The following is a 24,718-nucleotide window of genomic DNA, read 5'->3' as shown; positions in this document are numbered from 1 at the left end:
GATACAATTGTCGAAAGATGCACAAATTCAAATGAAAAACTTGCAAAGCATTTGCGGGTCAGCTAACAGGTCATAAATCAGCCGCAATGCAAGGGGCCAAGTTGACTGACCAACGTCTTGACTCCTAGCTCTACTACCTGTATTCCTAGGACTGTGTTTGTGTATGTATGTGGGTGTGAGCGCTTGTGTGTGTGCATCATAAACTTTCAAGGTCCGCCCGTGTGCGCATTCAATGGAAAATGCATTGCGGAAAAAGGATGTGCGCTGCACCGTGATCTCACCTTGATTTTTATGACATGTAAATATTTATGGTTGACACGACCTTGTCAATTCCCGCTCTGCTCTCGTATCCTGTCACTCACACACACACGCACACTTTTTTATGATTCGTCTGAAAAAAATTGTTGCCTGCCATTTGCCAGGAAAAACGCTGCAAAAATTTTATGATGCGCATAATTTTCCAAATGGTTTTCCTGTGCCTCGCCCCTTGAGCTCGGCTTGGTTCCGGTTGCCTACGCCGATGGCCATAAAAAAATTGACTTTATAAGCTGTCTTTGCGGATTGCAGCAATTGGCGAGGTCTCTTCATGGCCACACTCTTGGCCATTATCACGCCCATTTACGATCGCGACTTGCCATTTTCATATACACATCTTTTACGCCGCGAGTCACGCAATTATTATCAAAAAATTTGCATCTTTTTGCAACTTACCTGCCCGCCTCAGTTGTGCAATGTTGTGGGCGTGAGTTGGCTGAATGAACTGCAAATATTCTTACAGTAAAAATTGCGTCTGTCTAGGATGTTTTTATTAAAGTATGACTTCCCTAAAACGAACAGCAGCTAACGCTCAGAGTTTGATATTTTCATTTAGTGAAGTTCAATAGGCCGTTCAAAAGTAATGGGACGATTGAAACTATATATTTATTTAGAGATAGTGGGCTGTAGTGTGTAGAAAATAACTGTTTTAATCACAAATATAAAGGATCCTTCAAGCCTTTCAGCTCAAATTGTATTATGAAATTTAATTTCTTAAAGCTTTTATGTATTTTTTATTTATTTTATTTAATATAGTTCCTGCTTCGAAATAGTCCCACGCTTTTCAAGACAAACACCTCGCACACACACATTCTCTCATGCTGACACCACTCACTCAACAGTCACGGCACACACACTTGGACTAGGTGTATGGCAGTAGACTGAGCGACACTTGAGTCGAAAGAACCCCAGGCGCAAACCCGTGCACCGCTGGTGATCGCGGCATGTGCCAAAAGGCGTCCCCGGGTCGCTGGTTGCCCCGTTCCGTTTTTAGCTTGACTCGTGTCCAAGTCCAATGGGTCAGACACACGCCTTGTGGCCAATGTGTGCCACGTTGCTTGACGTTCTGCACGGGCATGACCTCTCTCGGCGCTTCTCAAAACATCAACTTGTTCGTAGCGAACTTTGTTCATTTACATTTTCCATTTGTTACCATTTCTCCCTGGCCGATGCCCTGCTGAGCCATCTTTTTCTCCATGCACATGAATATCTATGTTTATTTACATTTTTCACAATTCTAATTTGTTGCTGCCTCAATGCGAGGCTTTGTTTTTACAATAAGTCAGAGCGACAGACAGAGAGTGAGAGCCAGGAAAATTCTGCTGCAAGTTTATTGCAGTTTTCAATTTTCAAGTGGCTGCCACGACTGCATTATTTATGCGCCTCGTTCGCCATGTGCTAGAAATCCACTTGGCCCCATCAGCCAGCAGTCAGCAGCCAGCAGTCAACAGCCAGCAGCCATCAGCCATCAGCTAGAAGGCAACAGTTCAGTTCAGCTCGTGTGGCGAAAGCTGCAGTCGTCCTCCCCATCTCTGGATGCCGCCGATTGCTCTGCAATGTGGAGCAATGGCTTCATTTCAAATGACAACTGCCGCTTGATGCGCCGCGGGTTGGATCCCAAGTTGTTCGACTAGTGCGATTTTTTGCTGTTATTTTGTTGTTTTTTATGGTTTTGCCCAGCTCCAAAATGGGCAACGGCTGCCATTCAGCGCTGTTTGTTTTGACATTTTAATAGTCGCATCGTTTGGCCACTTTGATGGCCATTGCCCAATGACGTTTAATGTCACAATTTGCGCGACTCTTAATTGCCGCACTATAAGCTGAGGCAGCAGCTACCAGAACATATTCGAGCCATAACAATGATGTGGCATAAGGGACCTGAGCATAGACCAGGCAATACAGAGCAGCTAAGCAAAGAATATACTCAGAGAAGGCCTTCAGCACAGCTGAATAAAAATCAATTATCTAATCGCGCTAACAATTGGCATCATTATCGAAAGCCAATTAGTTGAACCACTTGGCTAAGAGAAACGCATTTTAGAACTGTGCGCCATCAATTGGCACCGAAATAGCGAAATGCGCGATCTTATGATTATATATTAGATAAATTAAGAAACAGCAAATCGTACGTTGCGGCGTCTAATGAAAATTTATGTCTTCATTACGCAACAGCGAAAAATGGTTTTTCATTTCCAATCAAATAAACAAATGCCTCGTATAGAAATGTGGCTAAAATCATTAAAATCAATAAAATAAACAGCGTTAACGCTGTTTTCAGCTGCAACCTGACATGGCGCCAGAGATGCTGAACATAAGACAGCTAAAGGCGAAGCGGATATATAAAATGGCCGCCCCAAAGTGTATGAAATATACATATGCTAAATGATAAATAAGCGTGCAATTAATGCAAGTTGCAAAAGCTCCACTTGCTAGTTGCATACAGCTCTACTTCGGATTGGCCATTGGCCATGTGACCAATAACAGCGACGTGCATCAGGCGCATGTCGCGGAACGCCCCATTCGATACTCACCCGTTTATCCACCCACATATGCAGTGGGTGTTCGATTTCGAGTCGTAACCGGTTCTGCTCGCTGTATGTACGAATGAAATGGCAATATGCGAAGCAATTCCAATTGGAGGTGATAAGTAAGTTGGAGAACTATTGATGCTACTCTAATGCACGGCGATACGCGAGTATAACAGCCATTTTGTATATGCTTTGCGCTCACACTTGCAGTGACGTCTGCACGTCACCAGGGTGAAATACACCACGGTCACAATGCAACAGAGTGTGTGAGGGAGAGAGAGAGACAGAAAAATATGACAACGCAAGCCTTGCTGTTAACTAACAGCATTTTCTCCGGTTTTAACAGTTTGAAAAGAGGATCACATTATGGCCATCTCCATAGTCTGAAAATCTTAAGTGTACTAGTAATTATTAACCGAAAGAGCTTTGAATTACTACGCAAAATGTAATAAATAGATATATTAATGTTTGAATAAGCAACAAAGCATATGGCCTACTATTATTTAATTATCAAAAATATTACAATTATATTAAAGATTTTAAAGTTATCTCCTAACAGAACAGTGTCGATTAACAGCAAACTCACCTGCCTTATGTTAGGCCTGACAGAAACCCACCACACTATGTTAGAGCGTACTCGCTCTCTCTCTCTCGCTCACTCACACTAACGCTGTGCTGCGATATGAATGGACACGCCTACGATTGGTGGTTGCTCTCATATAAATGTTTGTGTCTGTGTGTATGTTGTGTAGCCTGTTTTTTTGCTGTGGGCACAGCCCAATGTGCGCGCACACACAGAGTGGAAAATCAGTTCGCGATGGAACTCTGAGCAATGCGTTACAATTCAGTCCTGCTGCGAATCTTGTGACGTTTAGACGCTGAACGGTTATCGCGCGTGTTTTTAATAAGCAGACAACAGAAATAAAAATTAAAACGCGCGCGCGTTGTGCCACACGAAATATACGAAAGCTAAAGCGCTAAATATACATACATAAAATATATATACAGATATATACAAATAGCTGGCTTAGTGTGCATTGTGTGTGTGTGTGTTTGTGATGGGAGCCACGTTCTGAAGCGTGCGTTTCTGTGTTTCTTTATTCAAAACTTGAGCCAATTGCAAAACTTGTCGAGACAAAATGATGATGAACGCATTTATAGAGCCCGCGCAGCATCATTTGGCCAGCTATGGGCTGCGCATGTCGCCGAACACAACTGCCAGCACAGTCAATAACAACAATCAGCAGCTGGAAATGCAACAGCAGCAGCAACAGCAGCAACAGCAGCAGCAGCAACAGCAACAACAGCAGCAGCAACAGCAGCAACAGCAGCAGCAACAGCAACAGCAACAACAACAACAACTTGAAGGCGATTCTACATCGCTTGCCGCAGCGGCGGCTTATCAGAATTCCGGCTATGGACATTTCAATAGCTATGCCTCTCGAGACTTTCTGCTGGGTCGACGCGGCGATGCTACGGACTATGCCGGGGCTGCTGCGGCTGCAGCTGCCACAGCGCCGACTGCGGCTGGAGCGGATTCGATGCTTTTTCCCAGCTTTCCGGCCCAAGCGGCCGCCGCTGAGCTGAGCAGCAGCTTTGGCCAGCATCCATTTCACAGCGCTGCCCATCATCATCACCAGCATCAGATGCGCATGGCGGACTATGCAACACATCCGTACGCCCAGCATCATCATCATGGCAATTTTCCGTCGGCAGTGCATGCGGCACATCATCATGCCGCGGCCGCCCATGCCCACGCCCATCATCCGCATCATGCGATGTCGGCGATGCATCCGGCTGGGGCTGGTGCCTTTCTGCGCTACATGCGACATCAGCCGACATCGGCGGCATCCAGCGTTAAACAGGAGATGCAGTGCCTGTGGATAGATCCCGATCAGCCGGGCATGGTGCAGCAGTCGCAGGGTGCGCAGGGTCGCAAAACCTGCAACAAGATCTTTCACTCCATGCACGAGATCGTGACGCATCTGACCGTGGAGCACGTGGGCGGGCCGGAGTGCACCACGCACGCCTGCTTCTGGATTGGCTGCTCGCGCAACGGCCGACCCTTCAAGGCCAAATACAAGCTGGTCAATCACATACGCGTCCACACCGGCGAGAAGCCCTTCGCCTGCCCCCATCCCGGCTGCGGCAAGGTGTTCGCGCGCAGCGAGAACCTCAAGATACACAAGCGCACCCACACGGGTAAGTGTTACAGTTAGAACCAGCAACATCAGATGCACGGGGTTTAACCCCTGGGCAAATCCCTCAGCCATGCAGACGGTGCATGCCCACGCCCACGCCCTTGCCCACGTTCACGCCCCCTGTTACCTGACCTAAGTTCCTTTTACGATCACCACCTGTACGAGCTAAGGCTAAGCCTTTCGCGCAAATCCTTAACAATATTTTTGTGTGCCGATAAGTCCCCGAAGGGCTTGACTTCAACTTCGACTTCGACTTCGACTTTTCAGCGGTTTAGCCAAGGGATCTATGTGGAAATCCAGTGTTCTATCTGTTGACTTCTAACAACTATGGAGCTGGGATAATCACAACGGTTGTTAACAAGTTCTTAAGCAATTGGCCTTATAGTAAAGAAAAAGTATTTATGCTGAGTTCTTAAAAACTCAACTGAAAAATAATTCAAAATATTTTGTTAAATATGAGAGATTGAAGTAAATCGAATATTGATTAATTGTCATTATTATTAGATAAATTCCGTTTGAGTTATAGCATTTATCATTGTCAAAATATCATTCATTCATCATGAAGTTTATTTATATAAAAACTAGCAAAAATGCTCCAATTCCTGAACTATTTTAAGCTTTGTGTTATAATCATATTGAAGATGCTTTCCATAAATCTTGTCCCCGCTAGTCTTATCTCTATGCATCGTTCTACACCCGAGCTTATCACGCACACATCTCTAAGACTGGCAATTGTTCGACTCGTCTCACTTGAGGTCAGCCCACATATCATTTTGGCAGCTGAACGACTTTTGCTTATGCTCTTGTTCGCAAATAAATTGCGCACATATAAACGCTTTTGCATAAACTAAATCAAAAGTTTAATGTAGCATGGCGTCTGCCCAAAATATTTACACACACGCACACACACCCAAGCATCGCGCCCGCTTTGACTGTGAATTGCGCTGATTTTTGTGATTTTACCCCAGTTTCGATTGGAGTGCAGGGCACGAAGTGGCTAGAAGTATTTCCGTGCGATTACAAACGGAAGTTTTGACACGTGTCAACACACACACATCCACACACTCGTACAGTCTCAAGTGTGTGTCAATGTAATAAAAACAAACACCCAGTCAGGCAGTTAAGAAGAACCAAAAACGTTGCTGATTGAATTCTGATTTATATACTAAGGAGTGAGAGGGAGGGTGAAAGGGAGACGGAGAGGTAGCGAAGGTAAGAGTGCGAGCGAGCTAGCTAGAGTGCGGTCTGCTCTGCCTCTCAGGTCAACTGTCAGTGTCAGTGTCAGTCGCAGGTTAAAGGCCTCTCCTACTATTTTCAAACTCTAATGAAGTTGTGCCGTCGGCCACTTCAATAACAAATTCTCCATAAGAGCAGAGAAAATGTAAAAAAGAATCTCTCAGCCAATCGTGTACACAAAATATTTACTTTCTGCTGCATCATCTTAGAAATTAGACAAAAATATAATAGAAGCCTAGAAAAAGATCGTTATGCTACACACATACATACACCCAATGGCTGTGCGTCATACAAGGCGCTCGACTATGGCGTCTCTGGCCTCAAAATCGAATCAAACATTTTAATTACCTTTCAATGAGTGTGCAAAAGAAATTTGTCTGTTCGATAAACTCAAAGAAAAAAGGCAGCGCAATAAATCGAATATCACAAATGATTTGTATTTCGATTGTGTACAAATTTCAAGCTCATTAAATTTTTTGAATATTCATTTGAGTTTCTGTATGTGTGTGTTTGGATGTGCATCTGTGTGGGAGTAAACGATTTTTATTAACTCTCAAATGAAACTGCTTTAGATGCACAACTTTTATTTACTCACATTTGCGTAGCTTGTTTTTAATAAAAAGAATATTTATTTAAGTAGTAGTATATGAGATTTAAATAGATATTATTTAGGATTTTAGCTAATATTATTTATTGATTCAATCAGCTTTTTTGCTTTGGTTTTTTTATTAATTCTTTACTTTTGTCTTGTGTTGTCTTCTTTTTGTGAGCTTAACGTCAACACTCCGCATCAACATTTATTTTATTTCGTGTATTTGTTTATTTATTTTTTACTTATATGAATAATACTTTTTGTTTATGTGGCTAAGCCATATTAATGGTTCGATGTAGCGCGTAGAATCAACAAGAAGTCCGGCTGGAATTATACAGTGTATAAGAGGAATAAAAAAGTCAATATGATTTACTCAGTAATATGTGAAATGTTTGTGATATTTTGCAGGGTTTTTTTCTTTTCTGGAAAAAAGTAATTGTAATTGTAATTAAAAATGCCTTAGTTATCGTTTTTCCATTCGTAGCTTTAAGCTAACATGCCGACAGCGTGTTTAGTTCATTATAAAGACCGAAGGTTTTAGTGTCTCTAGCTAACATTAAAAACAATTAAACAAGCAATTAAAAACACTTATTGCATTGTTTTTAGCACAGAACACAACCGAGGGGAGCGTGGCTCATGATGTAAGCAGAGTATCGAACCCAAATATAATTGCTTTAAAATTGCGCCACTCGTTTTAATAAACCAAACACAAATGCCATTTTAAACCAAAACAAAAAACAACAGCTCAATAATGAAAATGCAAAAACAACAGCTGCAATAGCAGGAGCAGCAGCAGCAGCAGTAGCAGCAACAGCAAAGCGTGCACCAAAATGAAAGCTAAGCCAACAAAAACAAACAGCAGCAATAACATGACGGAGTGCTAAGGGAAAGAGCGAGAGCACGAGAGAGTGGGCGTCGTATTATCCTTGTTTGCCCTTAACACAGCCTTCGTTTATTAAAAGCGCGCTCTGCATACAAACAAACTCCAACACACACACACGAGCATGCATACAAATACACATAGAAAGCAGAGATTACGGCCTAGGGTAGGCAGCCAGGCAGGCAGCTAGACAGCAAAAAGCAACAACAACAACAACCGCTACAACATGTACGCACAGGCCATCCACAAAATGGCGTTTATATTGCTTGGCATATTTTACGCAGTTTGTTTGCTTTAATTTTAGCTTTCCCCTCCTTCCCTCCCGCTCGCACCATAGTGCCGTGAGTTTTAACAAGAGTGTGGTTATTTTTTTCAGAATGCCGAACATAAAATACCCTTGCGGATTGTCAGTTAATGAAATAAGAATAGTTATAATTATGTATCCTATAACTAAAATGGAATGGAATACATGATCCCATTATAACTGTTCAGGAATATTATTGCTTTGCTTTGTGTGCTTTCAAATTCTCCTCAAGACAAGCCTATCAAACTCATTGCAAGGGTATTATTGTTTTTTTGTGGCTTTCATAGCAAATATATGCGTAAATAATTTTGTATATTGTATTAAAATATTTTTCAGTATTTTTTAAAGTTCTTTTAATATCGGCGAGCTTTGGCATAACTCATAGTTCATAGTGTATATTTATGTTCTACGTACAATCATGATTAATGTGCTTTGAACTCAGAGCTTATGAGTTTTCTATGAATATAAGTTAACAGTTTTTATGCGCAGCAAAAACAGTTAGTTTATATATTTATTTTATTTTGCATTTAGTGCGTAGCTTCTGCTGCAAAACTGGTTACCAACGGCGAAAAACGGACATTCCTTTCGATAAGAGTTGTAAGTTACTCGGCCTATCGATTTGCCCATGCTTCATGCTTGATTGCTTTATCATTCTCGATTGCTGCCTATCGACTTTTGGCCATCGCTAATATAATACATCTTCATACGACTGCACTCTTCGTTTCTGTAGCCTTTCCCTGTTAACTTTGCACTTGTCATTTGCTTAACGCCTGCATTCTATGTGCTCTCAGTCAAACAACAGCAGCAGCAGCAACAACAACAATAACAACCAAATGAAAGAGCAGCCAGAACAATCAACGTTTGTCTGCTTTGTTAGTGCTCTGCCTGCCAGTTGACACCTTGCCCAACAGCTTTTGTCTGTGTGTGTGTGTGTGTGTATCGAGTTGGGGCTACATGAATGGCGTTTATCATGGTATGCGGTTTTTACATGGCTCACTCTGTAGCTGCCCTCTCCTTCGCTCTTTCTCTCTCTTTCACACAGTCACTCTCCATCTCAGCGCTGCTCTGCAGAGTTTTATTTTTATTTGCGATGCACTCCTGCGGCTGCTACACCACAAACAACAACTTTATTCATTAACACCTACAAAAGCCGGAGCAGCTGGTCCCAAATGGCCAACAACTTTGTGGTTAGTTTTGCAGTTACCGCTGCCAGCCAAGCTCATTATGTTTATGTTGACACCCCCTGCCCTACTCCCCCACTCCAGGCCACCCGCTTTCGCATCTCTTGGCCTTTGGCAAGTGCAGCGGCTCCTTGTTGTTGTGCATTTAGCCATGTCCTTGCTGCTGCTGGCTGTGGACCCTTGTAAACGTTGATTAGCTGCTGCTTCCTGATTCCGCCACTCGATTTAATTGTGCTCAAGTGATTTTTTAATGAGTCTTTTATGAACTCGTCTTGTAGTGGAAAAAAATGAGGAAAGAACCACTTCATTCGCGTCACCCTGTTCCCGCTACAATTCCTTTTTGCGCTCGAAGTCAGCGAAAATTGTTGTGAGAGAAGTTTATTACAGTTATTTAGATAACGAGGACACATAAAGTATATCAAGCTATATCGTGCTGTTCGTATGAACTTTTAAATTTAAGAGAATCTCAGAGCAGGACACCTCAATCAAATATAGTTGCTTCTACGAAAAACATCAGTCCGATCTGATCGATTAATCGGCTATCGATAACTACGTCCACAGCAGCTGACAGCTGCCATATACAGGGTACAGCTTTGCCGTGCTTTCAAGTTAACAGCCTTGTAACAGCTATGTTAGCTTACAGCGCGCTGTTGTTGTTCACCTCGGCGCCAGGCACATAATTTTTCAAATGCGAGACAAGATATCAAACGCTGCAAATGTCAATGATTGATGACTTTATTGCTGGGTTCAACGATTTTCAAACAAACAAGGCAAAGACAGTGCGACAAACGGGTACACCGAGAGACGGACAGACGGGACGGACAGAGACAGTCGAAAATAACTTTTTATATTTGCACATAAAATGTTGACTGTTTGCTGTTTAAGTTCTCAGAATTTGTTTTCGAAGCCGAGCGGAGAACAATGCCAAAGGCACAAAAACCTGCACAGTGCCTCTGGGACTGATTAGCTACACACACTACCTGCCACCTACAACACACGTACACACACACAAACACACTTACATAGTGTTTGTGCTCTCCGCAGGATCTGGGCAACATCTCGTGCTGACTTCAACGCTACTCTCTAGAACTCTGAAAATCAATTAGCTACGCTATGTTTGGGCTCTAGGTTAGTCTGCCCTCTCGTTCCGCCAGCTAAGGCTGTCTCTCTCTCCCAGTGAATTTCCACAGCGTTGTTGGCTAATGACGTAGGCATTTTTAGCCGGAAAGTTGGCATTGAAATTCGTCATTTGGCTTGCTGTTTGTAGCCTGGTTTATCCCTGCATCTCATCGTGTTTGCCATTCGTTGCGCTCAATTAAAAATGTGCCAAATGTGACCAATTTCAACATGACATTCGATTAGCTGGAGGAGAGCCGTAGCGCACGCAGTCAATGAATTATTCAAATATTATTTTTATGACAACGCCTTTCGAAGCTGCACAGATTTATGGCCACTGGCCGGCCAAAATGCAAAAAGTATATAAATTTTATCTGCGGTTCAAGCATTTGACAGTTGACTCCAGATCTTTGCTTGAGTTCTGTGGCCACAGACGGCGAAATTCACGCAATGCCAACTGGAAAACTAAAAGTTGACTGCAGCTCAAAATTGTGCAAGATTTATAACACTTTTATTAAAATATATCTATATATATATATGACTGCTTTGATATACAACTCTTGAAAACTTTCTTTTTGGACTATTCAAAATTTTATTATATTGTAGAAAGATCTCGTGCAGAATTCTATTGCGATAGACGTTTGACTTGATGACTTATAATATTCTTATATGCATAGATTATGTAGTGCGAGGGTGGTCTCTAATGTTATAAATTTATAGAAAGTTATATAAAAATTATAAAAATTAATATTGTTATTTTTTTAATTTTTTTTATTTAAATTTTTATATTCAGGCTTATATCAAACAGCTTACAGTCAACTATATATAATATCCATGTGTTCTGTTTATTATATACATATTTTTCAATTACTTTCAGTTATCATAAATTATATTTTATATATTTTCTTTAATTGAAATTCGTTTTCCCAATTAGCAACAAATTGTCGTCTGCTCAACCATTTTGTCAGATCCTTATGCAATACCTGCCATTTGCTAGCTAAAGCCATCCTTATTGTTATCATGGCACACACACTTTTGAATATTCATTAATCTAGCAAATGCATTATAATTAGCAACACCCTTCTACAGGCAGCAGCAGGCAACTGCTCGCCCTCACCCTCTCTGATCGGATGCGCAGCCGTTCCGCTTAGCGAGCAGCTACTTTACTCTATATATTGGGCAGGGGTTGTTTAACATAATACCAAACTATGCCACGCACTTTTAAAAATGTCAAAACAATTTTATATATAGGCATATTTCGTTTATCATGTGTGTGTGTGTGTGTGTGTGTTGGGCATTATAATTTCATTTGGAACTGCATAAAAACCGGCAGGGGTTAAATTTTACTAACACAACCCTTTTCAGGTCTCAGGTCTATTAGCTAAGTAGCCATTTTGTATGATAATCATAAAGCGCAGTGCTCTTAAGTTGTTGCATAATAAACTCATGCGCTCTCTTTCACTCCTACTCTCCCTCTACCTCTCTCCCTCTTTCTATTTGACACCCTCTCTGCGATGGTTCAGCGGCTAAGCAGCTTATTGTGACGTGCCGAGCGAAGCTAGTTAATAAATGAGGCTTATTTTGGCTGGCAGCCATTGTTGTTGGCTCTTTGTTGTTGTTGTTGTTGTTGCTTTGGTATTTGTCGTAGTTGTTGCCTGGGCAACTATTAGCACACACTTGAAATATTTTTGAAGCATACGTTAAGCGCGCTTTTCGGCATAACTGCCGCTTAGCCACGCCCATTTGTCCCATAGAAGTCGCGCTGAAATTAATTAAATTCCTTAGATGCCCCACAAGACACACAACAAAAGCTACAGCAACAACAACAACAGCAACAACAACATTTTCGCCATGTACCAGCCCGCATACCCTAAACTCCAGCAGCAAGGCGTCGGCCAGCCAGAGGTGTAGGGGCAGTAGGGTGTCCAGTCGGACAAAAAAATAAAAAAAAAGACAAAGAAACAAATATAAAAAATAAAAATAAAATTTCAACGCATAAAGAACTGATCAGCAGCAGACAAACCATAAAATTAAACTGTCATCTTGCATATTTTTTATACCAAGCATGCAGATGATACACACACACACACACACACAGATGGAGAGACAGCGCACAGGTAGTGCCCGAGCGAGCTCTGCTTTTCGAGAATTATGAAAGCAAGCCTGACTAATCCTCTAAATCGCGCCAAGGGCCCCACATGCCCCACATCCACTTGTATAAATTAGCTTATGGGAAAAATGAAATCATTATTCATACCCAAGCAAAAATGTTAAACAGACCCAAAGAGAAGAAGAAGAAACTGCTGCTGCTGCCACTGCTGAACAGCGTATGCTCTCAAAGGTGTTATAGTAATTAAGATCAGTTCTTATAATCACACAATATTTCTCTTTGAAGTGCTAAAATTAGAGTTAAAAAAACTTTTAACATATTTCGAATTATTTCGAGTATGCGAAAAGCAAACAAATTGTCGATTATAAAATTCAATTAATTAAAAAATTCTAGAAAATTGGAAAAATATATAAAATGATTTCTAAAAACATGAGAGAGCAAAGAAAAGTCAATTAGAGTGAGTTCCACAAATATCAACTATATAACATCTAAGAACTCTAACTTAACATTTTCAAAGCAGCTGAAATTAACATAGGTCACATTACATAACAGCTGTTAAAGCTATTTAACTTTATGGCAAACAAAGTGTATGGCCAAATGCGCCGAACTCAACACATTTTGTGAATATCTATATATATATATATATATATATATATAAAAATATTATACATATATACAGGCGATATATGTATCTATAGAAATGCTTGTCAAATCCGCTTAACATTTGCGGTTTGCACACGAATTTCTCATGCCCTGCGTATGCGGACAATTTGTAACAGACGAACGCCTCTGAATGTTGATTTAAGCATAAATTGTGATTGTTTTAACCCAAATGCTGTTGGCTAACTGGCGCGCGCGCAATTTATTGTAAAAACATTGTCAATGCAATTAGAGGCAACAACAGCAAACACACACGCACAGACACACACACACACATGCACACACAAATCTTGGCTGACATGCGCCTGTCAAATGTTGTGAATGCTTTGACAGGCCAGTCGCGCAGCTTGGCTAAAATTACAGCCGCCAACGCGGCCATTTGGCTATGACGCATTGCCGACGGCTCGGGCACAGCTACTGCAAAAAGTACTTGTATCTGACAGATACGCCCTGGTCCAAGCCCAAGCCCAAAGCCCCCGGATCTCGGTCTGCCAATATGGTCTGTGCGCGTTTTCTTTTTCTGTATTTTTTTTCTCAGCCTGCTCAAATTTCAAAATTGTGAATTTTTTCGGGGCAACTCGACTGTAAGTCGACCGAGAACCATTGAGGCAACACCTTCTGGGGCGTTGAGATGCGATACTTTAGAGCGGTGCTCTAAGGCGTTGACCAAATGATGTGTTTCTCAACTGCTCTGGAACATGGACATAAATGCAATTTTCGTTGCTGTTTTGATGTGTTCATTAAGCAATTTTGATGGCTTCCTGGTTCCCGGAGCGGCGTGAGTGTGTGAAAAACTGAAATGCTTCAAATGTTGCCTCGTTTGACTGCATTCATTTGATGGCGCTAAAAAGTCAATAAATTGTTAGAATCTTAATAATTAAGTAAAATGAATATTAAATTAATAAATATGAATAACAACTAATTGATATCATAAGTAAAAGTTCATTCAACTCTCGAATGCTGCTTCCTTTCAAGCGTCTCACCTGGCAAATTTGTTCAAGCAAAACAGTTTTTCACTAATCTCAGCTCTCTTCAATAACTTGATGTCTTCATAAATATTTGGAGCGACGTCAGTCAGTTGTGAATTTCTTTGCAATTCAGTTCAATCGCTGATGTCATCGATAGTTATCTGTGGCTCAAATCTTGTTAAAGTTGACAACATTTAAACTTGAACGGCTCGCAGATAACGCGCAGAGATTGCCCCGAAAAGCAACAGTTTGGCCAGTTGTCACATCAAATAACCAATGATGACAATCTTGATGACATTTTAATTTCTCACACTCCACGAGGAGATTTTCTACTTGGCTGCAACTGAAACAGCAACAGCCGCAGCAACAACAATAAACAAACAAGCGGCTCAGCAGACAAGAGAGGCGCAGATTAAAATCTTAAAGAGCGCTAAAAAGCAAAAGCAAGAAAAAGAAGAAGAAGAATGTCAGACTCAATGGCATAAGGAGAACCATCGAACTGCTCTAAGCCCTCATCGGACCATACAAAGCGACACCTCTTTGAGTGCTCTAAGGAAGCCGCCAACGCCGACGCCAACGCCGCCAACTTTTGCCGGGTGCAGCAGAAATAGTTGCAAAACTTCATTCATGAAGTGTCTCAATGCATCAGCTGGCCTCTAGTCTTACCTGCGTGCTTGAACTCGGGATTCGAACTGGGCTAATCCTGCCTAGCGTCTTGTCTTTGTCAACTGTAGGGATCTCTAGTGTCTCTATCGCGCCTTGTTTGTATGCATTTTGGGCCACAGACAATAGGCTTAGTGTTACTTTTGCTTATTGTCTACGCTTCGTTTGTCATTCGAGTGCAATTGCTGTGTGTGTGTGTGTTAAGTAGAGTTTTGTATCTTTTGCATTGCAGACAGGCAACAAAATGTTGGCATATGTCAAGCATGCCTCACGGCTAATCGATTAGCATATCCAAATGATCTGAACCGCATGGCCAAGAGATTTACTTTGTTTACACGATGAACGATTATCGTGTTAAGCGTGTAATTTTCTAAATTAGTTATACTGGCATACTTGTGCCATGCTAACTTATTAAAACTTGAACGATTTCTTTAATGTTAATGTCTACAAATTTGCTGGCAAATCGCAAAATGCTTAACGTACATGGCACTAGGTTGCCAGACACAGATGCAGACTTAAGATACATGCATATACACATATATATATATATGCATATGCATGTGTATATATCGCATTTACATGTCTACAAGTCGTACTCAGCCAGACGCTCAGTCGCTACATATCTAATGCGAGGGGGAGGCAAAACTTTTGCAGCCAGCTCAAATGCAATTTGAATGCATAATGCAGTCGTGTATCTAAGAATATATATATATATGTTATATTTATATATACACACACACATATACACACATATATATGTCTATAGAGTTTTGCATTTAAATATCTGTTTGTAGCGCGCACACACCTCCAGAGCTGTTCAAGGCGTTCTCAGCGCCTGGCAAACTTGTCGAAAATTTGTTCGCTTAAAAAAAAAAGAAAAATCGAAAAAGAAAACGCTAAGGAAATAGCAGACATAGTCGAGTGAGCAGCAGACAAACTGGCCCATGTTTGGTCATGTACAGCAAGGCTGTTGCCTGTCATTGTTTTACTAATAGCCGTTGTAGTTGTCTGGCTCATATGAGCAATCGCATTGTGTATACGCAATGTGGTGCACTGCGAACTGTTTTCCCAAGACACACACAGGTATTGTTGCAGCGCTTTCTTCGGCAAGACATTTCTGTTTGTTTTGCATCGATTGAAATGTGCGCTTGCAACAATAATCAGCAAATCAAATGGCATTGATTGAGAATTTGCTGATTTACAGCTGGGAAAACGCATGGACTGGAGTGAAGAGCTGGAATACGAATGATGATGCAAGCCAGTGGCAACTTCTTTTATAGCTCAAAGCTTATAAATAGCAATTGGCATGGAACACTTCCAGGTGAAATGCTCAGAAATTACTATTCGATGAATATTTCACATTCCACTTGAAGATCTATCAGGGCGAATGCTCGTGCCGCACTCGAACCCAAACCCAAAACGCCAGCCGAGTGTAAAATTTGTTTTGTTTCACAGTCTCAGCAGCAACAATAACAACAACAGCAAGCAACTAAGAATTGTTCCCATTTACGTCTATTTGGCTACAATAAACCACAGGCAAAGTCGGGCTCGAGTGACCCCAATGTCAATTATTAACGTATCACTTGACAGGAGCGAAGCGCAAAGCTGCAAACAAATAGCGCAAATGATGTGAGGAGTTATCTTCCGAGGATGGGTCAGCCACGGGGTTTTTATTTCGGCAGGGAGGAAAATGCAGGAATCATAAATCATGACAGACATTGCGCAATTCACTCAACGGTTTTTGTCAAACAAACAAAACAATAGAGCCGCAAAAGAGCTCCGGCAAGGAGAAGCCAGACCGGGCATAGGTAACTTTATTTTTAGGGATGCAAACTCTGCTCCTGAGTGATGATAATGATGCTGCCAATGATGATGATGCTGATGCTGATGAGCAGCAGTCCAGCTCAGGCAACAGGATTTTGTGTATTTGGCTGTTGACAAGCAGCATTCATTGCGTTTAAATTATTATTTTATTATTATTATTATGAGGCATAAATAATGAGCTGCCCCTGGCTGGGGCAACGTCTGCCATTAATATGGCCATCAAATGCAGGCAATTGTTATAAATATTCAAAGCGAACATTTTGCACTGCTGAGGAAATTGTGTCTGGGAAAATGAAGCAATGTAGGTCGGCTAGAGCTGAGAGTTGAATGCAGTTGGCGCAGCTGAACTTCTATTTGAATATATGCACATACATCTACACACTATACACATATATATATTCTAAGAAATCATGACAAACTTGTGATATATTTCAGAGTCAAGCTAACTTCATGACTTTCCACTGATAAATCAGCATCTTGAGCTCATTAGCCCAGATCTCAATTGCTATCCACAGTCCCATCTCTCTCTCATCTAATTGCTCTTGCCACGTGAGCCAATATATATATTTATATGTATTTAAGGGTCACCTGCCTGGCAGCCCTGGCAGCACATCCTGCAAGTATATCCATCAACAGTCACTGCCCCTAAGCGAAGCCAAAACAGAGACACTCGCAAAAAAATGTTAAATGCTTAGGGAAAAAAGGAAAACCCATTTGGAAACTAGGGGAAGGAAAATTGCCCATTGAAATGTAAACCAGGAAATCGGGGTTTGGCTTTTTCCGGCTTTACGTGGAACAAAAGACGCAAAGAAGAAGCGACAGCGAGAGAAAAAAATATAAAAAAATATATACACAAAAGCAAATACAAAGAGCAGAGCAGAGCAGTTTTCAAATCCAGCAAAAAAAAAGTGTCAACAACCCAGAGGGAGACACACTGAGAGTGACTGAGATGGCTATAAGTAGGGAGATAGCAGGCAGGCGGCAGGCAAAAAGTAGCTGCTGTTTTGTTATTTTGTATTGTTAGATAATAATAATCATATCGCATTGCATGTTGTTGACACATGAGCAATGATGCTGTCGCTTATCTCGGCTATGTCTCACTCACTCGCACAGCTACGCTGCAGCTCGCCCTCCTGCTCTCACGCCAATGGTCATATGTTATTGCCATTACGATTCGCTGGTCTGTGCTTAACAGCGCTCTGTTAGCGTTAACAGTGCTCGGTTGATGCTCTGTTAATTGGCTCTGCTTTTGACATTTTAATTAATTCACCTGCCTCAGACAGCTGCATTTAATATGGAAAATATGTTTTATACGATTTTCACTTCTCTTAGTTGATTTTTTTGAATTATTTATTTATTTTTTATTGTCCGCCTGCCTGGATGTAAATTAAAAACTCGATTCTGTTTCAATTAATCAACGACTGTCAATGATGCTTAATTTGCGCTCTACCCGACGGTTCTCTGCAGTGGACGCACTTTAATCAGCTTGTTGCTTCCTCAATATGCAGGCAAATGGCCTTACTTTAAAATCGATTTCAATTTTCAATTCTTTATTTTACATGCGTTTCATAATTTTGTGTTTGTTCTTTTGGTGTGAAGCAAATGTGCAAAGTCTAAAACAGATTTTTCCCTATTCTTTCTCAGTTTCCACATCAGCTTCAGCTTAACGTAAACAATGCTCAAAGTCGCAGCATATTTCTAGTGCCGTACAACAAAGCAAAACATATTGTAGGCATTTGCACACGCCTTAGGAAAAACACTTAAGAGACGTTTAGCAAAATTCAATTTTTGTATCCCCTTTTTTTGCCCGACTACGCCCAACCCAAAACCCCTCCTTTGAGCTGAGCGAAAACAACCCAAACAACCCAAAAGTAAAACATATTCCAAACACACACACACACACACACACACACACACACACTGTCAGACATTGAAGAGACCTAGACACAGTACCGAAGCTGAGTTCCGAGCAGCGAGCCCGGCCGTAACGCTCGACACTGTCTGCAAATGACAGCAGCTTTACGCTCTTATATAAAAGCCAAAACATGTGATATGTTTTTGTGCGCATAGACCAAGCTATATACAAATATATATATATAAGCCATATACATATATATATATTTATATATATATATATATTTGTGTATATACAGATACCCTATGTACAATTTCTTGGCTAAAGCCACCCACAAACAGATTACAAAGCATTGCCAACGCCAACCCCCGTTGGCGAAGCAACCCCCAAGCAGAGGCAAAATAAAAACGCGGCTGTACGCGGACGACGAGGACGCCATGACAGACGCTGTGCCAATTCCGTGCGTTCCAGGCGCCACGCTAAACGCTTTTCGCCTTTTTACCCGCTAGGAAATTAACAATTTGGGCCTCAGTTAATGGGGCGTAGGCGCCACAAAATATGCAAAGCACATTTCTATAGCGGCCTATTTCAAAGTGCTGCTGCCTCTGCCTCTGCTTCTGCTTCTTCTTCGAGTTTTTTTTCTCTTTCGGCTTTTATGTACAGGCTTGGGATTTACTTTATTGAAATATTTAAATAAGTTTGGCAATGCGCACAGCCTAAATGGGATTTGCATGGCACGGACGTCCTTTAGAAAGTGTGTGGAAATGTCTTTGGCTCTGAAATTGACATTTTATAAATGGGCTACGATTTTGTCTGTCCCGCTCGCTCCCGTTCAGTCTGCCTCTCTCTCTCCGTCTCGCTAAATAGGTTTTTTTTATATATGCAGCTCAAAACTTAAAGCAATAAAATATTTAAATGCACATTTTTTTTGTTATTTCTAAATGTAAAATGTGAAAATTATGCGTTTGTTTAGCGAGTCCAAAAACCCCTTTCTACGGTTCGGGCGCGTGTCGCACACTTGGCTCCAGCCAACCCGCTGTGCCACGACCACAGAAGCGCACCAGGAGCTGCCCATATGGTATAGGCTAGTAGACAGCCAGTCATAAAAGGAGGTCCGTCCAGCTGATAGGACTGATAAGAACCGTTGGACAAACAGCGTGAAGCAAGACAGCTGCCAGTTTAATTTGAAGTAATTAGCGTTTTGTAGAGCGCGGAAAATTTCGTAGCCAGATAAGCAGAGATGATAATATTTTATTTCATTTCAATATAGGTTTTATCACAAGTCAAACAAATATATATATATAGGTTTCTCTATACTGTACATCAGTAAACAATTGGGATTCTTGTCTTTTTGAAGTATTACCAAATTCTTAGGAAACACGCGGCTCAAATCGAAATTTAACTAAGCTGGCCGCCTGTTTACGCCTAATTATGAAATCACACATGTAAAGCCGCCACTTGACATTGTCAGCCGCCTCTCCTCTCCCCATCTCGTTAAATTGTTTTGTAGACCTTTTTGGAACGCATCGAAAGGCATTTGCTTCGCTTGTTTCTTGGCCATTTCTCATTGTGGCTGTCAAAATAATTGAGCCCGTCGCTTTTGGAGTGATTGTTCGGACAATACGCATATTTATGTCTGTTCAATTTTGACAAATTAATAGAAAAATTCCAGAAATCTAAAAAAAGCAAAACGCCACACGCCATTCGCATTGAAAACTCATTTGAGCCAAGTCCAAAACAAACTCAAAGTTTATGCAAATGCACGTAATAAACCACATAAATTAGTATTAAATTACAGCGCAGGCAGCCAAACAATAAACAATAAAATTTAACAACAGCCAGAAGAAATCATAAAAGAAGTCAGACTAAAACTTGTTGAGCTTGTCACAGGGCAGAGTCCAGTCCACAAGCACCGCTGGATGTCTTTTTATATGGCGCATACACAAAGGCCCCAAAAGGGACAGATAATAATAATGCAGCTTTTCAGCGTAGTGCCCCAGTCGGGCACTCCCCCAATCAAGCCCCCAACTATGTGCGCTTTAAGCTCAAGGTGTGAAAATGTTCGATTATTGTCATCGTCTGTTTGGTTTGGTTTTCTTCTTCTTCTTCTTCTTCTCTTTTTTTGTGTAGCTCGCCAAGTTGGGGCTGCTGGTTTCGACTGAGCCGCTTAGCTGCAATTGTCACAAGGCGATGCTTATAATGGCCGCTTAGCTGGCACATAAATGCCATATGCTAAATGGGATTTTACTCAACTTTTCGTTCACGAACTGTGCGCTCTCTCACACTCACACACACACTCTCTCTCTCTCTCTCTTTCTCTGAATCAAGTTTATTGAAACTTTTAGTGTCAGCTGTGGGCGCTTGTTTTGGTTTAAGGACAGTTTATAGCACTTACAGCATAGCTATTTGTTTGCTAACTTAGCTTACCTATGCATTGTCTTTCTATTGTGAATGCTATTGATATTTTAACATAGTTTAAATGCTGAACTACACAGCTTATGTAACACTCCTTCAAATACATAGAGTTCTTCAAGAAAGTCTGATTTAGTAGTAGCTTGACCTGCTCTAGAAACATTATTGTGTTTTACAACACTATACATTATATGTACTCATTCTTGAGCAACTTGTCTACACGTCTTTATAACTATCCATACACATGTGCATATATTTATTATAAATCATTTGTTATAAATCATGTTTAAATGATCATATTTTCCCTGAGCTCAACTTGCTTTGCCCAAATATTTAGCCAGTTCCAGGAACTACTTTGAATTGGGGATTTATTTATACCTCGTATTCCCAGCCTTATCAAAACACATCTGTAACACATATTTGCCAAATTATAGGTTAGTTTTTCCTCACGTAAAATATGGCTTATTATTTATGACTAGGTTCGGGCTTAATCAAATAATTGTATCTTAAATACGCTTGCACGGCAACTCTTTGGCTTGGCGAGCACATAATTTTCTAATAAGCCATAAAATATCGCCCGATCTTAAGGGCTAACCTGTCAGTGTTTAGCGTGTTTGTTGCCTAGAAAAGGTGTTACAGACATGGCTCTAATGCTGGCCTATAATAGATGTTAGCCTTTGACCTTTTTCTCCCAACTTATTTCGAGCCGCTGTCCGTTTAGTTTTTCACATGTCCCGACAAAAGGACAACAACAGGCAGCAGCGACAGCGGCACAGGTGAATTCGGCTTCGACTTGGTTGGGGTTGGGGTTCGTAGTTCAGGCAAGTGTGCGGCCCTCGCCGCTGTTTGATTTCAAACAATGCCTTGATCCCGCATAATTTATATGATTTTTCTCTATAAAAACGCCGGACAGACGTCGCCTTTTTCCCACCTTTATTAAATTGTATTGATATTGAGTTTGACTTCGAGTTCGAGTTCGAGTTCATAAATGTTCATCTTTTATGGGGTTCGCCCTATAGTATATATTTATATTTTATGCGTGGCACATAAATAATGTCATTTATTGTGAGAGAGGAAGAGGGAGAGGGAGGAGTGGGGAGGGTAGCCTCGTTCATATCTTTTGTTTAAATTTAACAAACAATAACTTAACCGAGTTTTTCCTTATTTTTCTTTGCCTATTTTCAGGCGAGAAGCCGTTCAAGTGCGAGCACGAGGGCTGCGATCGCCGTTTTGCCAACTCCTCGGACCGCAAGAAGCACTCGCATGTGCACACCTCGGACAAGCCCTACAACTGTCGCATCAATGGCTGTGATAAGTCCTATACGCATCCCTCCTCGCTGCGCAAGCACATGAAGGTAAGTACGGCACGGGGATTACCAACTGTTTGCCATCTACTGCGTTTAGCCAGCTCAATCTTCAGCGCTAACTGATGAAATTATCTGTTCCGCTCCTTTTGTTGCATTCGCAGGTGCATGGCAACATTGACGAGAAGTCGCCGTCGCATGGCTATGATAGCGAAGGCGAGGAGAGCTCCAGCTCGAGCATTGTGACGGGCGGGGCGCAGACGCCACCCTCGACGCGTCTGGACGGCAGTGCGGGCAGCAGCAGCGGCGTCAGCAGCTTGAGCGGCGGCAGTGGCATTAAGTCCTCACCGCACTCTATCAAATCGGAGCCAAATCCCTTGCACAGTGTGCATCTGGGCGCCTCCAGCACCGGCAGCAGCAGCACAGCCAGCAGCAGTGCCTCTCACCTGTTGCAGCAGCAACAGCAGCAGCAGCAACAACAACAGCAGCAACAGCAACAACAACAGCAACATCAGCAACAACTACTGCATGCCGAGCCCAAATCCTCGCCTGCGCTGCAGCTGATGGCCTCCTCCGCGTATCTGCCTCCACCATTGGGACCACCGCCCTCGCATCATCATCATCACCATCATCATCAGGTGCCGGGCACCGCAGCGGCAGCTGGCTCACCGGGCGCTGCCGCATCGGCATCGATGCTGGCGGTAACTGGACATCACAATCACCATTTGCTATATCATCCGGCGGCGCAGCATCATCCGCCTAGCGATTGGTATCATACGGCAGCGCCGGCGGCCAGTGCGGACGCGATGAATCCATTGAACCACTTCGGCCATCATCATCATCATCATCATCTGATGCATCCAGGCGCTGCGACAGCGTATTGAGATTGGGAGAACTGGTGGCCCGAAACCGAACCGCCGCCCCCACAAGCGGCAGCCGGCGCGCCGCCAGAGGAGCCAACGCAAGCCCTCGACTGGATATGCTGTCAGCGCCTGCAGAATTTGGCGCTTGTCGCGCAATGTGAAAACCAAATATTTCTGAAAGTTGAAGAAAGCACTTTAAACTTTTTACCTGATAATTGAAAAATTGCTGTTAAAAAATAAAATAAAATAAAAAATAAATATATATAAATATATATATATATTATAATATATATATAAAATAAAATATTTAAATATAAACTAAATACAAAATTCATGAACGAGTTGAGAGTACTTTAAAAACCTATTATTATTATGTATTTTAAAATAATATAAACAAAAAAAAATAAAACAAAAATAAGATAAAAAGAGAAACAGAAAATTTTGCTATTTAAATGTTAGTCTCGTAGTTGCTTTTTGTTTTGATGGTGCGAACAATGAAAATTCTTGTAAATTATAAAATTTAACTACTATAAATGTATAAAATAACATAAATTTATATTAACGATTACAAATTACTTAAGCATATTGACTATTTAATTGTTAAGATTAGCAAATTTTTCAAGCTGCTTTTCACACTCAATCGAAATACAACCCAAAAACACAAATGAAAAAGAAAAACATTTAAAACCAGCTCCTCCAGCTTTCTAGTACAAAAATGTTTAAAAAAAATGGAAAAATTGCAAATACACTGTAAAAAAAAATTAATGACAAGCCACACATATACGTACATGCATTTTCGGCCTTAGATTTCCAAGCTTAAGAGTACACAAAGTAAATATATGAAAAAAAAATACAAAACCGACATGAAAAATAAATATAAAGAAAAACTATGAAAAAGAACCTACAAAAAAGTTGTATTTATTGGGTCTAAATCAAATTCTTGGCTATATCAAGTGGGAGACCTTAGAAGTCAAGCTAATCCTCTCTCTTATGCAACATCCAAACACCCACGCTTTAATAAGCTTCCCAACCATAGCCAGTTCCCTTTGAAATATTAACGATGCGAATAAAATGTAAATTCGAAAAATGCAAATTGCAATTTTGATCTGTTAATTAGCAAATGTTAATATTTGACGGAATCGCGTCATGAATATTTATATATGCTTGATTCCAAGCAGATTTCAATGTTATGTGTTTTGATAGGATTCTTTGTTAGTGTTTCGCTTAGCGGTGCCAACAATATTTATGCGTATCTGATTTCAGTGGGCCAAGCCATCAAAAATTTGATAGCTCGCATTACAGCAGCTATTAGCGAGCGCTGTTAATCAACATTAACATAACATAACAGCTAATTACACTAAGAGAAACACTTGACTGGTATAATATTTCAGGTTATATGTGGAAAACAGTCGATGCAAAAGGCACAGAAGAACTATGAACAGCTACATAAGTAGCGCTGTTATTTAACATTTCTATAACAGAGCTAATAACATTAGCTGTCACACAGTGAGTAATAGTCTCAAAATATATGAAAAAGTTCTTTTAAATATATTTATCGTATATATATATATTATATTTGAGCAACTTTTTATTTAGTATCTTTTTTCTAAGTGTAATCACTAAGTTTTATTGAAGTGAAATTTTGTTGCTTTTTTTTTTAATTTTTTTTTTGCCAGCAAATGTTTCAAGTGATGAAAGGCCCGTCA

General features: G+C 41.1%; 1 protein-coding gene across 1 annotated transcript; it reads left to right on the top strand.

The window, feature by feature from the left end:
* The first annotated feature begins 3,915 nt into the window (after positions 1-3,915).
* LOC111595733 (pair-rule protein odd-paired) lies at positions 3,916-23,172 on the top strand. The gene is made up of 4 exons (XM_023309582.2): positions 3,916-4,069; positions 4,106-5,045; positions 22,031-22,200; positions 22,314-23,172. The coding sequence occupies exons 1-4, from the start codon at positions 3,983-3,985 to the stop codon at positions 23,031-23,033; spliced, it is 1,917 nt and encodes a 638-aa protein (XP_023165350.1). The 5' UTR covers positions 3,916-3,982; the 3' UTR covers positions 23,034-23,172.
* Positions 23,173-24,718: the final 1,546 nt, after the last annotated feature.

The sequence above is a fragment of the Drosophila hydei genome, unplaced genomic scaffold (assembly GCF_003285905.1).
Source record: "Drosophila hydei strain 15085-1641.00,03,60 unplaced genomic scaffold, DhydRS2 tig00000063-arrow-pilon, whole genome shotgun sequence".
NCBI classification, from domain to species: domain Eukaryota; kingdom Metazoa; phylum Arthropoda; class Insecta; order Diptera; family Drosophilidae; genus Drosophila; species Drosophila hydei.
Note: the sequence above shows the minus strand (reverse complement) of the source record. Positions and strands in the feature narration are given on the sequence as shown.

What these genes read in the sequence shown, in the direction of transcription:
- LOC111595733 (XM_023309582.2), top strand. Translation starts at nt 3,983, where the DNA reads ATGATGATGAACGCATTTATAGAGCCCGCGCAGCATCATTTGGCCAGC. An exon ending in ACACAAGCGCACCCACACGG is followed by an intron (nt 5,046 to 22,030) that starts GTAAGTGTTACA and finishes GCCTATTTTCAG; the next exon opens with GCGAGAAGCCGTTCAAGTGC. An exon ending in CGCTGCGCAAGCACATGAAG is followed by an intron (nt 22,201 to 22,313) that starts GTAAGTACGGCA and finishes TTGCATTCGCAG; the next exon opens with GTGCATGGCAACATTGACGA.